Source organism: Mesocricetus auratus, unplaced genomic scaffold (assembly GCF_017639785.1).
Source record: "Mesocricetus auratus isolate SY011 unplaced genomic scaffold, BCM_Maur_2.0 Super-Scaffold_6723, whole genome shotgun sequence".
In the NCBI taxonomy this organism is placed as follows: domain Eukaryota; kingdom Metazoa; phylum Chordata; class Mammalia; order Rodentia; family Cricetidae; genus Mesocricetus; species Mesocricetus auratus.
In genome coordinates, this window is record NW_024429183.1 from 6,831,688 (window position 1) to 6,847,815 (window position 16,128).

General features: G+C 44.5%; 1 protein-coding gene across 5 annotated transcripts; it reads left to right on the forward strand.

The window, feature by feature from the left end:
* The first annotated feature begins 69 nt into the window (after positions 1 to 69).
* On the forward strand, positions 70 to 11,014 carry CUNH16orf46 (chromosome unknown C16orf46 homolog). Of its 5 annotated transcripts, none has more exons than XM_013115577.3 (3): positions 70 to 235; positions 7,266 to 7,513; positions 8,962 to 11,014. In XM_013115577.3, exons 2-3 carry the CDS (start codon positions 7,304 to 7,306, stop codon positions 9,976 to 9,978), a joined length of 1,227 nt encoding a protein of 408 aa, XP_012971031.1. In that variant the 5' UTR covers positions 70 to 235; positions 7,266 to 7,303; the 3' UTR covers positions 9,979 to 11,014. The 5 variants fall into 5 exon arrangements, with proteins under 5 accessions (XP_012971031.1, XP_040592264.1, XP_040592258.1 ...); XM_040736324.1 differs by having other exon boundaries at positions 73 to 235; positions 7,447 to 7,513; XM_013115578.3 differs by lacking the exon at positions 70 to 235 and adding an exon at positions 343 to 431.
* Positions 11,015 to 16,128: the final 5,114 nt, after the last annotated feature.

Genomic DNA, 16,128 nt, shown 5'->3' on the forward strand with positions numbered 1-16,128 from the left:
TGCGTCACTTCCGCCAAGCCGCCCCCTCCTCCGGCCCGCCCCCGACGCGGCTGTAACCTAGGGCAACGGCTTGGCTCTAGCTCGCCAGCGGGGGACAAGCCGCTCCGGGCCTTCCTTCCTTCGCGGCCCCGTCGGAGCGTCTGAGTGGCCGTGTCCACATCCTCGCCCCGGGGGAAAAGCCCCCAGGACACTTCGCGGGTGGCAGAACCGAGGAAGGAAGCAACACTCGGAGCGGGTAAGCTAGATGAAAAGGAAGTTCGGCTGACGGAGAGCCTGCATTGGGCGGGGCCTGGAAGCCGGGCGGCCCTCGGGGGAGGAGCAGTGTGATGGGCGTGGCCTTCTGGGGGGCGTGGCCTAGACTTCAAGGGAGGATCTTGGTGCAGCCATCGGGGTCGGCCTGAAGGAAGGGCAAATCAACAGTGTGTGGCCCGGTAGGATCCGCTGGGAGGAAGGGGAGGAGCCTGATGAACTGAGGCTGCTTTGCCGAGTGAAGGAAGGAGTGTGATGGAACCAATAGTTCGAGGGAGGAACCAGATGAGAAGTTCTGGTGCAAGCCAGGATTCGGGATTGTAGTTTCTGTCCGTCTTGAACCTTGGGAACCCTCGGAAGGCCATCCTCTCGGGCCTTGGAACCTAGCGAATTCAGAGACGAAAGTCGAAAATTTTAGGGTAAAATGAGACCCTGCCAAAAACAAAATCGAGACCTTAGGCAAAAAGAGAAAACTGGCAGGAGTTGTGAGTGGTTGAAATAGAAATGGCCTGATCTCAAGGAGTATTAGTACATGCCCTAAGAATTCAAGGTGTGCTTCATCATGGCAGCTGTACCCCCGTAGGCTGTATGCTACAGCTAATTGACGTAGGAAGATATTTTTATTTTATTTTATTATCTTTGTCTATTTAAGACAGTCCTGCTATGTAGCCCACGCTAGTTTGGAACTTGCTATACTCCTGCCTCAACTATCTGAGTTGCTGAGTCTCGTGCTTCGACAGCTGATACATGATTCCCTTAAAGCCGTAGTAAGAAGAGGTGTAGAGCGATGGGAAGCTGTGGCAAGGTGGTAAGGAGGAACCAGCCTGCCTTTGGCATCTGCAGTATGCTTTTGCCTTCAGTTCCCTGTGCCTTTGTCTCTTGCCAGTCAATCTGCTTTCCATGCTTGCTGATGGATTAGGATGTGCCAGATAATAGGAATCTCAGATTAGTCATACTCTGACTGCACTGACCAAGGCAGATGTGTACACTACCACTTTATTTGTGTGGCACACTTAAGTAATCAACCATACAACTTTTTCTTGCAGAGGTCAAAAACCCCTCAACACAAGTAGATGTGTATAGTTGATAATTGGAATAGAAATTAACATTTTTTTCCGAGACAGTGTTTCTCTGTATTGCTTTGGAGCCTGTACTGGAACTTGCTCTGTAGAACAGGATGGCCTTGAAGTCACAGAGATCCACCTGCTTCTGCCTCCTGAGTGTTGGGATTAAAGGGAAGTGCTACCACTGCTAGGCCAACTTTTTTTTTTTAAGATAGGGTCTTGTGTATCCCAGGTTAACCTTGAATTTGTTAGTCAAGGATCACCTTAAACTTCTAATCCTCCTACCCACATCTTCCTCGTGCCTGGTTGCTGGGGGTTGGAACCCAGTGCTTTGTGTGTGTTGTTCAACCGCTCCATTTACAAAAGTATATCTCTATCCTCCTATTGTTTCATTCTTTAAATTTTTTATGTGTATGTTTTGTTGGGTGTATGTCTGGATACCATGGTGGTGCTTGGTATCTCAGGGGCTAGAACCAGAATAATGTGAATACCATGTGAGTGCTGGGATTCAAACCCAGGTCCTCTGAAAGAGCACTTTTCTACTTTTCTATGTGCCCCTGGCTATCCTGGACTTCACTATATAGACCAGGCTGGCCTCAAATTCACAGAAATTCACATCCCTCTGCCTCCCTTATGCTGGAATTAAAGGTGTGTGCTACCATACCTGGCAAAAATAAAGACCTTTTAAGGCAAACGATCAAACTGTAGGATATCAGAGTCACATTCTGAATTACCTAAGCTGATCAGTTGATAGTTCAAAAATCAAAATGTTTTGGAGCTGTGCTGTGTTTGAAGTTGTGTCTACTGTAGGGACACAGCATCTTGATGTACTGAACACATTTAGCCCACTGAACTACAACCATACTCCTTATGTGTCTTTGTGTGTGTGTGTTCAGACATGCTTGAATGTGAAGTTGACATTGGGCACCTCTCCCTACCTTATTTTTTATATGTATATAACTTTAAGATTTATTTTACTTTCATGTATATGAGTGCTTTGTTTAAATGTATGTGCACTGTGGGCGTGCCAGGTGCTCATGGAAGCCAGGAAAAGGTGTCATATCCACTGAAAGTGGAATTACCAGTTCTTGTGAGTTCAGTGCCAGAAACCAAACCTGGGTCCTTTGCAAAAGTAGCAAATGCTCTTAACTGCTGAGCCATCTCTCCAGTCCTCACCCACCTTATTATTTTGAGACATGTTCTTTCACTGAATCCAGAGTTCTCTGATTTGGGTTAGGCTGGTTAGCCAGCAAGCCCCAAGGATCCTCCTGTCTCTGCCTTTCCAGCACTGTAATTAAAGGCATGTATCACACAGTGCATGTTTTCTTTTTTTTTTTTTCTTTTTTTTTTTTTTTTTGATTTTTGAGGCAGGGTTTCTCCAAGGCTTTTGGAGGCTGTCCTGGAACTAGCTCTTGTAGACCAGGCTGGCCTCGAACTCACAGAGATCCGCCTGCCTCTGCCTCCGGAGTGCTGGGATTAAAGGCGTGCGCCACCAACGCCCGGCTCACAGTGCATGTTTTCTGTGTAGATGGTAGGGATCTGAACTCTGTTCCTTAAGCTTGTGTGGCAAGTACCGAATGATATGACTCTAGGAGAAATACTTGGGCTTGCTAGCCAGGCAGTCTAACCTGAAAATGGTGAGCTCCAAGTTCAGTGAGAAACTGTCTCAAGGGAACAAGGCCAGGTGAGCAGAATACCTGATGTGCACACTCCTGTACACACATTCACTGGTCACATGTCCCGACCCTCGGGACATTCAACGTAGGTCTGGGAGACACCTAGGAGAGAGGTGAAGGACAAGAGATATGAGAAAGGATGGCAAGACAAGATTCTGATCAAGTCAACAACCTTTATTCATCCCAAAGGGATTTATATAGGGGAAGCAAGGGGGATAAGGAATGGGGGCGTACTACAGCTGCAAGGAAGCTGGCAGGGCAAGAGGTCAGTGGGAGGGGTAGAGCATCCTGTGTTGCCTGGTAACCTGACAGCAGGGTCTGATCCTATCTCTTACAATTTATTGTCTTTATTTAGGCCTATCTCTTAACGGACTAGGGAGTCTCCATTAAGCTAATCTTTAACTGACAGTTAAGCCACAGGCCTGTTTCTGGAATTTGTTTTATATCAGCAGGGGTAGCAGGGTGGTCTAGAGTCACGTCCTCTCTACGAGGACGTGATTCTGCTGGAGCTGGATTATGACAGAGGCCCACAACACATATTCACATGAGATTTATTTTGGAAGCCCTGGGCTTGCTGGCCAATACCTGTAATCACAATACTCAGGAGGCAGAGGCTGTGAGTTTAAGGTCAGCCTGCTCTACAAAGGGAGTCCCAGGACAGCCAGGACTGTTACACAGAGAAACCCTGTCTCAAAAAAAAATGGAGAATATGGACTGGAAATGGAGAATATGGAAAGATGGCTAAGGAGGTTAAAAGCTGTTCTTGCAGAGGACCCAGGTTCAACCCAATACCATATGGTGGTGAACAACTGTCTATAATTCCAGTCCAAGGGATCCAATGCTCTCCTCTGGTCTCCTAACATATAAGGCAAGCACGTGACAAAACATACATACTGGCAAAACACAATACACATTAAAAAATAAGTAAATTTTAAAATGAATATAATCAATACAAACTTCTGCATTCTAACAGAAGAGTAAATCTGATTATAATTTGTGAGAACCCCCAAGGCAGGCATTGAAGTACCAGAGAAGCAGAAGCAGGATGTTTGCTTCAAGTTTAATTCCAACTCTGTCTCAAAACACATTAGAGGGGCTGGAGAGCTGGCTTAGTGGCTAAGAGCACTTGTTGCAGAGAACCCAGATTTGATGCCCAGCACCTACATTGTGACTCACGGTTGTCCATAACTCCATTTCAAGGGGATCCAATGCTCCCTTCTAGCCTCCACAGCACCAGGCACACACCGAGTTTACATATGTACATGTAGACAAAACACTAGTACACATAAAATAAATAAATCTGATAGAATTTTGTTTTTATTTTATGAATATGAGTGTTTACCTGCATGTGTGTACATGTACCACATGTGTCCAGGGCTGCAGAGGCTAGAAAAAGGAATCAAATTCCCTGGAACTAGAATTACAGACAATCGTGAGCTGCCGTGTGGGTGTTGGGAACAGAACATGGGTCCTCTCCAAGTGCAGCAAATGCTCTTAATCACTGAACAGTCTCTCCGTCCCCCAAATAAATAAGCAAATCTTAAAGGGAAAGCCCAAAATAAACAAAATAATAATAAAAAAGAACCACATTCTTTTTTTTTTTCAAAATAGAAATCACAGTCTACATCCTGGTCTACAAAGCTACACAGAGGTTTCTCTTGAAAAATTAAAAAAAGAGGGAAAAGGAAAAGAAAGAAAAGAAATCACAATCTATTATTTCAGTGATTTTATTTTTATTTTGGTGCTGGCAGTGGGGGAGGGTGGTAGGAAAGCCTGGAATAGGCCTTGAACTTCTCCTGTCTCAGTCTCCCAAGTGCTAGGATTACAGATGTATACCATCATGCCCAGCTTTGCTGTTGCTTGCTTTTTGGGTTTTGTTTGTTTGTTTGTTTGTTTGATTGGTTTTTCAGGACAGGGTTTACCTGTTTTGCCCTATCTGTCCTGAAACTCACTCTGTAGATCAGGATGGCCTTGAACTCACAGAGATCCACCTGACTCAGCCTCTCCAGAGCTGGGATTAAAGGCATGCACCACCACCACCACCACCACCACCACCACCTGGCTGTCCTTGCTTTTTGTTAACTGTTAATGTGTATTAGATGACAAGAATAGGTAACAAAAGTTGGAGGTGTATTTATAGGAGGAACACTTAAAATTGAAGTCATGAGCTGGTTTATTTTTTAAATTTTTTTGTTTTGTTTTTCGAGACAGGGTTTCTCTGTGACTTTGGAGTCTATCCTGGAACTAGCTCTTGTAGACCAGGCTGGTATCGAACTCACAGAGATCCGCCTGCCTCTGCCTCCTGAGTGCTGGGATTAAAGGTGTGCACCACCACTGCCCCGCTATTTTTTTTAATTTTGAGGCTGGAAAAAAGAGCACCAACTCTTCTGGCAGAGGATCAAGTTTAGTTCCTAGCATTCATATTAGGTACCTTATAATTTCCTATAACTCCAGTTCCCGGGGAATCTATGTCTCTGGCCTCCATGGGCATGGTACTCACATGCAAATTATCCCCTCCACACATGTACACATAATTAAAACAATAAAAATGTATTCATTAGTGTGTGTGGGTATACTCAAATGTGCCCAGACCAGTGTGTGGAGGTCAGAAGACAGCTTTTTGTAGTTGATTTTCTCCTTGCTCCTGTTTTTGTTCTGCTGTGCTGTGTATTCTGGACTAGCTGGCTAACAAGCTTCTAGGAGGTTCCATTGTCAATGCCCCCCCCCATTTCACTGGGGTTGTAGGAGGATTTACAGATACCTATCACTACCTCAGGTTTTTTCTTTTGTTTTTTGTTTGTTTTAATTAAATTCCGTGGCTTCTGAGGATTGAACTCAGGTCATCAGTCTTGTACTGCACAGGGCTTTTGTCATCTCTCTGGCCCTGATTGTTTTTTCAATTGTGAAAAGGGCAGCCACATTCTCTTGCACGTTGAACCTAAAGAACCTCAGTGTTCTCACAGGGTGGTGGTGGCATATCCCTTTAATCCAAGCACTGGGGAGGCAGAGGCAGGCAGACTTTGAGTTTGAGGCCAGCCTAGGCTACAGAGATAGTTCCAGGACAGCCATGGCTACACAGAGAAATTCTGTCTTGAAAAACTATAAATAACAAACAAATAAATAAATGAGCCTCAGTGTTCTCAAATGGAATGAATTGCTGTTCACTGATCTGACCAAATTTTGACTAGTTTTCCTTATGTAAAAGGAGTCCGTACAGGTCATGAATGAAGTACATATAAAAAACATTGTTTATAACCAATATATACATTACTTTATTGAATTTCCTTTGCTGCTGTGTGTCCATGGAATGCAGCTGGACCATCTTCTGAGACCACCACAGGTTCCAGTTTCTACTGCAGCATGTCACTCCAAACTGCATCCTGTATAGACACGTTCAGATTCTTCTCATGACTTGAGTTGTACTTCAAGAGCTGGAAATGGCTACTCTGTAAGAGGGAACATGGGGGCTTTGGTTGGATTGTGAGCTGTGGAGACAGTGGGATCAGCTACTCTTCCCCTTTCTGTCCAGATTGGGTACTTTGTGACTGGGATGCAGACATTTTCAGGTTCCACAGGCTCAGCCTGCACACCCACTTCCCATGACAGAGTCTTGCTCTGCATGTAGGCCAGAAGATGTTGCTGGTGTGCAGAAACCAGTGTAGGAAGGAGAACTTCCTTGGAAGCTTGTGAACCCCAGCCAACTCCAAGGGTTCTGGGAACGGATGAATCCTGGAAGTCTGTGAGTGTCCACTGCTCTCTTGATGTCAGCACAGTACCATTCGTACACCTGCATCCCTTGTTAACTCTGTAACATTAAGCAGAGATAGAGCCAGTGCTAGTGTCTTCAGTTGTCTTTTCTTCATTCCTTTGGTCTTTATTAAATTCCTCAATCTTGCATTGGCCGATGATGACTTGGCAGGTAAATGTACTTACCTCACAAGCCTGGTGATCTGAGTGCAAAACAAAACAAAACAAAACAAAACAAAACAAAACAAAACAAAAAAAAACTCCTGTGTGCAAAAGAAGAAAGGCGAAAGAACTGTCCTCTGACTTCCATTAGAGTGCCGTGGCATGCTCCTCCACCCCATCACACACACACACACACACACACACACACACACACACACACACACACACACACTGTCAGCAGTTGGAAATGGATTATTATGAAATGTTTATTCTCAGTCTTCTTGAATTTATTAAAATATTTCACTTGAGATACTGACTTGATTTAAAAACAATTAATAATAAAACCAAGTTTAATTGGGCTTTGCAGGAAGAAGATGTTAAAAACTATAAGCAATCACCCCAGTAATGGATTTCTGTCAGGAAAGTGAGATTGTTGTAGAAAATAATGAAAATAAGAAAACTCAAAGCGCAGAAGAGACTGTACTGATTTTAAGTTGTCCAGATGAGAAAAGTGAAAAGAATCATGTTTGCTGTCTTCTTGGTGTCAGCGACCTCACGTTGGAAGAGGATGAGCGGGCCGTCGAGTTTACCGTCAGCACTGGGTGGGAAGAAGCCGTGAGTGTCTACTTGGTTCTTTGCTGCAGATCTTTTTCCAAAGTAGTTTAAATTACCAAAAATGTTGGAGTGACTATAGGAGCCTTGGGGCAGAAGTGAAATGGAGTGACAACACTGTGCTTGTGGGCACACATGGGACAGCTTTACAAGGACAGCTAAGCATTTAGTTATTCTTTCAACATCCCAGTAGTCATCTGAGGCCTCATCTGTGAATGAGGATGCTGAGGCACCCAGTATGTGAAATGTGGTATTCAGAGATCACTCCACCAATAACATGGCATACAGGTCCCAGATGCATGTTCAGGGCCAGAGAGACCCATAGGCTATATCTTCCTGATTCTCTAGAGCCCTGTGGTTTCTCAGAGCCAGGAGTGGAAGTCAACATTCAAAACTGTATGGCAGGTGCCTTGGTAGCACAATTTCATAAGGAATGTGGGGCCTTGTGACTCGGTTGGTTGAACTGTGAACCATCAAGATGGCTCATCAGGTAGAGGCATATGCAGTGCAAGTCTGGAGACCTGAGTTTGCTCCCCAGAACCTACAGAAAGGTGGAAGGAGAGAATGGACTCCACAAAATTCTTTGACCTTACACTATGGCATGCTTATCCACACATATATCATACATGTCTGCATGAATTCACATACATACGAATTCACATACATACACTTACTCTCTCTTTCTAAATAAAAATTTTAAATAAGGAAACTTGGTTAAATCCAAGATTAAATGCAGGGTTTCCAGGTTATACAACAAAAAATACAGGTTGCCCCATTTGAGTTTCAGATGAATGATCTCTGACTACTTAGTGTTACATTTATAACAGATCCTGTCCTTTAGATGGCAGCCACAGCTAGGGTCTTCAGGGGCAGGTGGGTATAGTTGTATGTACTTCAGGCACTCAGGTATCTTGGGGTTCCAGGACTGCCTCTGTTCCTTGCCGCCCCTCCAGCCTTTCTGAGCAGTCTTCCTTGTGTTTGGGAAACTGACTGACAGTATAAGAGATTCTTGGATGAGAATGGCAGCTTGGGTTCATAGTGCTACACTGAATTTTGACTGAAGGGAGCTGTAGTCAGTACTCCAATGGCTTTGTACAGGTGCCACTGCCCAGTGTTTCAGTAAACAACTCCTCCTCCTAGTACTTGAGATTGGCATATACGACTGTAATACCATTGCTTATGTGAGACTAAAACAGTAAAGGGTGGCAGTTTTGCTTACTTTTTAGAAGTACAGGGCAGGAGTATTATAGGTTTGTGGCCAGCTAGTCTACATGATGAGACTGTGTGTGTCTGTTGGTGTCTGTCTCTCTCTCTCTGTGTGTGTGTGTGTGGGGGGTGAGTGTGTATTTAAGATAAGTCAATTTTAAGAAAAAACAGGAGTGTTGGTCAAAATGGGGGAAGCAGAGTCCTGGCACAGCTAGCTAGAGTGTAACACACTACTTTTTTTGCAGGTCCACGGTTGGGGAAGGACATCACCCACTGCCTGCATCTGGTCAAGGAAGAAAGTGAAAAAGGGGAGGGTAGGAGAAGGCACTGGTAGCAGCAGCGATTGCTTGTTCTGCATGAGTCTTTCTCAGGGGAGTCTGGAGGTTCATTCCCTGTCAGAGGTTGGGAAACCAGAGGCCGGTTCTGTGGCTGAGGTGAGCCCCGAGAAGAGCTGGAACCCTGACAAGAGCTGGGACAGCAACTCCCAGGGCCCTAGCACTGCTCCCAGAGAGCCTAAAAAACTCTGCTTTCCCACATACATGCATGGAGAAAAAAAAAGCCTGCAAATCAAGGAATTTATCTGGTGCATGGAAGAATGGGCTACCGAAACAGTTAGTGGCAAGACCTACAGAAACCCCTGCAGAAGCGCTGACCGGAGCCTCTCCCTCTCCGACTCCCTCACATCTAAGGCCCTTGTGGTTCTGCCCCCACTGAAAAACTCTAACCCCAACAGCTTGGATGCCCTGAGTAAGAAGAACAGCAATATTTCCTGGCAGCCGGAAGAAAACTCAATAAGGGTGGAAAAGGATGAGTGTGCGGCTTGTACAGATGAATTGAAAACACTTGATGGGAAAGGTGAAAAGAGACACTTTGAGCTGGCCAGCCGCGTGAAGGTCACTGACATACTGCCTTTCCCTCCGCCTGTGGCCCACACACACCTGCTGGCAGCAGAGTCCCAGAAATGCTGCCTGCACTGGTCCCTCCTGCCCCAGAAAAGCTCTATGTGCCCATCCAACCCCACCAACATCCACTATCTTGCCACCTTGCAACTTTTGCATAAACAGAGAGTACAAAGCTGCAGAAGCAGGCACAAAGCCAAGGAGCCCAGGCCCCCCAGGAACCTTCACAAGCACATTTTCACAGCGGCCAAGCAGGAAACCAGGTCCCAAGCACTGTCGCATAAGATGTTCCCCAAACCTCTCTTGCCGTCCCTTACAGTAAGCAGGGTTGTCATCCCCGTCTCTACTCACAGAGTCCTCTGATTTGGCACAATAGAATTTCCTGGGAAAAGTGCTGCCTGAAGCTCATTTGTCTCCCCTCTCCCTCTCCCTCCCCTCTCCTTTTCTTGTCTATTCTTCAGTGTTCTTTCCTTTCTCTTCCCTTCTCTATCCTCTCCACTCCCTACCCATTCTTTTTTTTTTCCTTCAGTAGCAGAACCAGGGGAAATTGAACAGATTTGAATGGGTTTGTTTTCACCCTCAAACACCATATTGGACTAGATGTGGTGACATACACCTATAATCCTAGCATTTGGGAGACTGAGGCAGAAGGCTGCTAAAGTTCAAGGCCAGCCTGGGCTGTAAAAGACACTTTTTTTTAATCCAATTAAAAACAGAAGAACCCACTGTATTCATGTTACCTGCTTCTTCTACTAAGCCATTTACAAAATTAAGTTGGGCCAGCCTGTGTTGGCCCTCTCCTTGCCCTGTGGCTCCCATGGTGAGGGGTGGAGTGTCGGAAAGGTGCTCTGTGCTACCCCCACTCTAGTAGCCCAGGAGCCACCTGACAGGGCTTCTGCCCACAGCAGCAGTGCCTTAAGCTTAAAGAGGACACCCAGTGTCTAAGGTGCTGTATCTTTGTATTTTATTCAGGGAGGCATTGCCCAGTGCCTCCACTGCCTGGGAGGTCACATCCTCATACTGCAGCCTTGGGCTAACCTCAGTGCCTGGAAGACTTAGTCACAGATTAATAAAATCCAGCCTGGGGAGCAGGTGAGGAATAACTTTGTTTGGGGAGAAAAGTTCACTGATCATTGTGACCTGGCCTGACCCCCCTTCTCCAGCCTCAACTTGCCTCTAGTATTTGGGAATCCTTAGCCTTTAGACAGTTAGGGAATGAAGCTGTTACTTTTTTCCTTCTGTCTTCCCTCTGCCTTCATCTTATTTTCACTGGTACATAGATCCCTGAGTTGTATATTAAATGTAAATGGATTATATTTTAATGCCAAGTGGTACTTCTATGTGAACAGATGCTCTGACCATTTTGTGATATCAGTAATCATTAAACTGCTTTAATGAATTGCTTAGTTTGAATTGCTTAGAGTAGGCTGTACTTGAACTCTTGGATTTTTTTCCATCTCCTCAGTGATAACTGAACATGGCTGTAGACATCGGGTTTACATCATTGGTCTATAACATGTTGTCTATTAGCCTAAATTTTTATTTTTGTTTTGTTTTCATAGTTTCTAGTGTTTTGGTTTCATCTTCCTCACACTGGCCTTGAGGTAGCTTTGAACGCATCCTCCTGCCTCAGCCTCCCAAGTGCCACAATGCCTAGACTTTTTGAAAACAAAAAACCAAAATGCTATCCAGGAATGGTAGTTTAAGCCTGCAGTCCCAACACCCAGAAAGCCCAAACAGCCAAAGGAACTAAGAAGGAAAGGACAGGCCACAACACAGGCTAAGGAAGATAATGCTCGTGCTAATTGGTGGATACTGGGCAGTCTAGAGATTCTATCCCTGCACCCCCTTTTCCAAATAAAGAAGCCACCTGATTTGTCCCAAAAAGAAACTAGGTCTCAGTATCTGGACATTATGGCATAGAGCCCAGGCCCTGGGCCTGCCCACCTGGGTGTCTCCAGGTCCTTTTCTAAAGCAGCAGAAGCGTGAGTAAGCCCTAATGTAAAGCAGGCAAACACACATGTACTGGGAAAGCAGCCACCTGAGTTACAGATGGTTGTGAGCCATTGTGTGAGTGCTGGAAATGGAATCCTCTGTAAGAGCATCCAGTGTTCTTTCCTACTAGGCCATTTCTCCAGCTCACACAGTAAGCATACAAAGTAATGGGTTTCATTATGGCATTTGTGCATGGGGTAATTTTTTTTGTTCTGTTTTTGTTTTTCAAGACAGGGTTTCTCTGTGTAGCTCTGGCTGTTCTGGAGCTCACTCTATAGACCAGGCTGGCCTCGAACTCACAGAGTTTTGCCTGCCTTTGCCTGCTGTGATTAAAGGTGTGCACCACCACCCCCTGGTGGGACAGTTTTTGAAAGAAAGTCTTTGGGGGCTGGTGAGATAACTCACCAGGTAAAGACACTTGCCACCAAGCATGATGACCTGAGTTCAATCCCTGGTTCCAAGACAAATGATGGACAAGTGCAAGAGTGTTTCTATATACATAAGCAATAATTAAATGTTTCTGAAAATCAGAAAAGAAATTAGAAAGTGTTTTGTTCAGATAATAGATAAGTTCTGAGGGACAAATTAGAGGAAGTTAAACGTGAAATACCATTGTATAATTCATTCCTGGGCCTTCGAGGTGGTAGGTAAAGGCATGGGGGCATTTTAATGCTCTTGATTCACTTCATAAACTCCTTTGTTTTGGTAGTTTGTTTATTGAGACATGTCTCTCTGCATAGCCCTGGCTGTCCTGGAACTCTCTGTAGACGAGTCTGGCCTCAAGTCAGAGCTCTCCTCTGCGTTCCATGTGCTGGGATTAAAGGAGTGCACCACCATGCCCGACATAAATTTCTTTTCAGAAGCACCATACAATTTCTAGTGTGCTTCAAAGGGAGTATGTGTTTCTCACTACATTTCTTGAAGTTGGTGCATTTTGGGAAGAAATTTTTTTCACACAATATATTTTGATTTCCTGGTGATGGTGGTGCATGCCTTTAATCTTAGCACTCAGGAGGCAGAGGCAGGTGGGTCTGTGAGTTCAAGGCCATCCTGGTCTACAGATCTAGTTCCAGGATAGGTAGGGGGCTATTACACAGAAAAACACTGCCTAAAAGACCAATATATTTCTGTGTGTGTGTGTGTGTGTGTGTGTGTGTGTGGTGTGTGTGTGTGTGGTGTGTGTGTGTGTGTTCATGTTTCTTCCTTTCCTCCAACTTGTCCCACATCTCTCCACTTCCCTGCACCCAACTCTGTTCTTCCTCTCACTTTGAAAAACAAACACCACAAAAATTAAAAAGACCAATGAGACAAAAAATTGTCAAAACAAAACTGAAAAGTCCACAAAGTGTGTTTTGTGTTGATCAACTACTCCTGGGCATGGGGTCTGCTTTAGAGTGCAGTTGATATACCAAGTGACACTGCATTGGAGAAAGCATTTTTCTTTTGTCAGTGAGTACCAGCTGCAAATAGCTTCCTGGTTAAGGGTGTCTACTTCCTGTCTCAGTACTCGCATCCCAGCTGGCTTGAACCTATGCAGAACTGTGCATACTGCCACAGTCTCTGACTGCATACGTGCACTAATCAATCCTGTTGTGTCTAGAAGACACTGTTTCTTTGGAGTCGTCCATTACCCCCAATCTTTCTGCCTATTCTTCCGAATAGATCGAGAGCCTTGAGAGGTGGGGCCTGATGGAGACATCTTATTTAGGACAGAGTGCTCTAAAGTCTCTTAACTCCCTGTGCATTGTTCAGTTGTGGGTCTCTTAATTTCCACCTACTGCAGGAAGTTTCTCTGGGGATGAGTAAGCAAGGTGCTGATCTATGGGTGCAGCAAGGCTGTCACCTCTAGGTAGGAAGAGATACAGTACCTCCATCGTAACATGCTCAACACATGACACATGGGTTCCCCTCGAGGTCAGTGGCTGCGAATCCCAATGGGAACTCAGATTCTGTTTACTTTTTGTCTCTCTCTCAAGTTATCACAGGACTGGTAGATGGCCCAAGCTAATCTCAGGAAAACAACAGCAGCAACAACAAAAAAGCTGGGACAAGGTCTGAGGTGACTCCATCTACAGAGAAACAAGCTAACATGGTCTAGAGAGAGGACACTGTTAAATGGCCAAGAACCTGAGACTAACTAGGTAATTGATCTGGGAGAAAACATACCTTACTCTTCTGCTGAAGGAACATGGCAATAAACTGACTCCTAGTAACCCATAGACCAGCACCTTGCTTACTCATCATCAGAGAAGCTTCTTCCTGCAGTAGTATGTGCAACTCAGCGTCTACAATAACACAAAAATACACCTTGCTAAATATAACAAGGTACAAAAGGGATTGAAACCAGTGTAGTTTACTAACAGTACCAGACTCTCAAATATAGTGAGACAAAAATAATTTCTGTGAACTGAAATAAAACAGTATAAACAGTTCCTAAAGCAGTTTGCCAAGGTTGGCATGATTTCTCAAACACATAATATGGAAATTTCAATTTTAGAGAAAAGTTTCTGAGAATTAAAATTCATTAGTTATGTTTGTGTTTTGTCTGCATGTATGTATGTATACCACATGCCCGGAGGTCAGAAGGGGTCATCAGCTTCCCTGGAATTGGATTCTTGGGTGGTTGAGAGCTGCCATGTGGGTGCTGAAACTGAACCCACGTCTTCTGCAAGAGCAGCCAGTGCTCTAAACCACCGAGCCACCTCTCCAGCCCTGCCAAGGAGAAATTTGAACTGTTAACATATCTGTCTGTGGCAAGTCAATTCGGATGCACTGACTTGTGCCAAGGTCTTCTTGAAGTATGGACTTTCCATTTTCTGAAACTGCTCAACACAGGAAAGAAGAGACAGGGATCAGTTTTAAATCAGTTCCAATCAGCATATGTGAGATGCAGTCACATGTCCACATTGCATATGGGGCATGGGAAAGCAGCAGACCACCAGACAGCAGAGCTCAAATGGCTCCAAGCAGTGGCAGCAGCACGAAGATGCCAAGCTGAGAACAAGGTTTCATTTGCACATGCCAGGCTGAGAAGCTCACTATTCTAGACCCAATTGGTCTTTTCCCATGTTGAGCGAAGGACTTTGAGGAGATAACAAGTCACCATAGATACAGTTTTTCAACTTCACTTTCATTTTAGATATACTCTATGAACTATGACTATCATTTTATTAAAATTGTTTTTCATTTTGTTGCCTTTGTCCTTTGGTAGACTCTAGCATGTAATGTTAACTTGCTTCAAAGAAATGAAGCTTAATAGAGGTCTGGTAGAGTCAATATGCTTCTCATAGGCTAAACTGTGAAATCTGTAGATTTTGAACCAAGTTACAAATGTTTTTATTTTGTTACTAAGATAATATAAAATGTATTTTTCCCCTAAGTCTTTTGAAAGAACAAGGAGCCTTGCTGGATTTGGTTCAAGCAGTGTCCTTTATTCAATTACCCAGTTTGGACCTTGGTCCTTCTAAAAACCCCCTTCTTCTTTTTATTATAAAGCTGTTGGCCATTTGCTTGGTTTCTTACTGGCTATCTCTGACCTAAGTATTTAACCCATAATTGTTAATCTATTTCTCTTACCGAGAAAAGGGTCCGGATCTCTTACTCTGGTGGTCTACATGGTGTCTGCGCTCTGCCTCTCTTTCCCAGAATTCTCCTTGACTGCTAGTCCCACCTGTCTTCCTTCCCTGTTTGCCAACAATGCTTTATTCAACAACCAGTAAGAGACAGATTTACAGAACGACATCTCCCATCATCTCCTCTTTTCTGTCTAAATAAAAAGAAAGAAAAAACTTCCTTTTCAATGTAGTCTGTGATATGAACTGCTTGAAAACCAAGAGCCTGAGACCCCTCTCCCTTTGTTCCATAGCTCATGCCTCCTGATGTGTAAACTAAAGCATCAGTGTGTTGACTGATAAATCCAGCCCGAGTAACCGAACAGGCCCTTTGAGTACCAGACAACTGAGTCACTCTTTGGCCCTAAAAATATCACACTAAGCTGTGGTGATATACTGTTTATGATTTAATAAAGTTTGCCTGGGGAGCAGAATGCAAAGCCAGCCACACTAGATAGCCATAGAAGCTGGGCAGTGGTGGCACACACCTTTAATCCCAGGACTCAGTAGACAGAGGCAAGTGGCTTTCTATGAGTTTGATCAAGGTCACCCATGGCTACATGAGAATCAGTCTAAAGGAGAAACAGAGCTCACACCTTTAATTCCAGAACTAGAGAGTTATATAAGGAAGAAGCAAAGGTCTCATGAGAGATTTGGTTTCCAGTCACAGGGAAGCCAGGTCTCCATTTCAGCCTTGGTAGAGGTAGTGAAAGCTACTGGCTGGATGCTTTGCTTTTCTTATCTTCAGCTTGAACCCCAATATCTATCTGGGTTCTTAGTATTTGTGCTACACTAGGAGGCATCTGGATGTAGAAACTAGACGAAAACTCATGTCCTTTAACAATGGGAGTCACATCTGGTTATTGATTATGGAGGGGTCTATGTTGTCCTCTCCCAGTGTCAAATC

Bases quoted from the DNA above. Each gene is read 5' to 3' on its own strand.
- CUNH16orf46 (XM_013115577.3), top strand. From the start codon at position 7,304: ATGGATTTCTGTCAGGAAAGTGAGATTGTTGTAGAAAATAATGAAAAT. The intron at 7,514-8,961 runs GTGAGTGTCTAC...CTTTTTTTGCAG, and splicing joins GCACTGGGTGGGAAGAAGCC to GTCCACGGTTGGGGAAGGAC.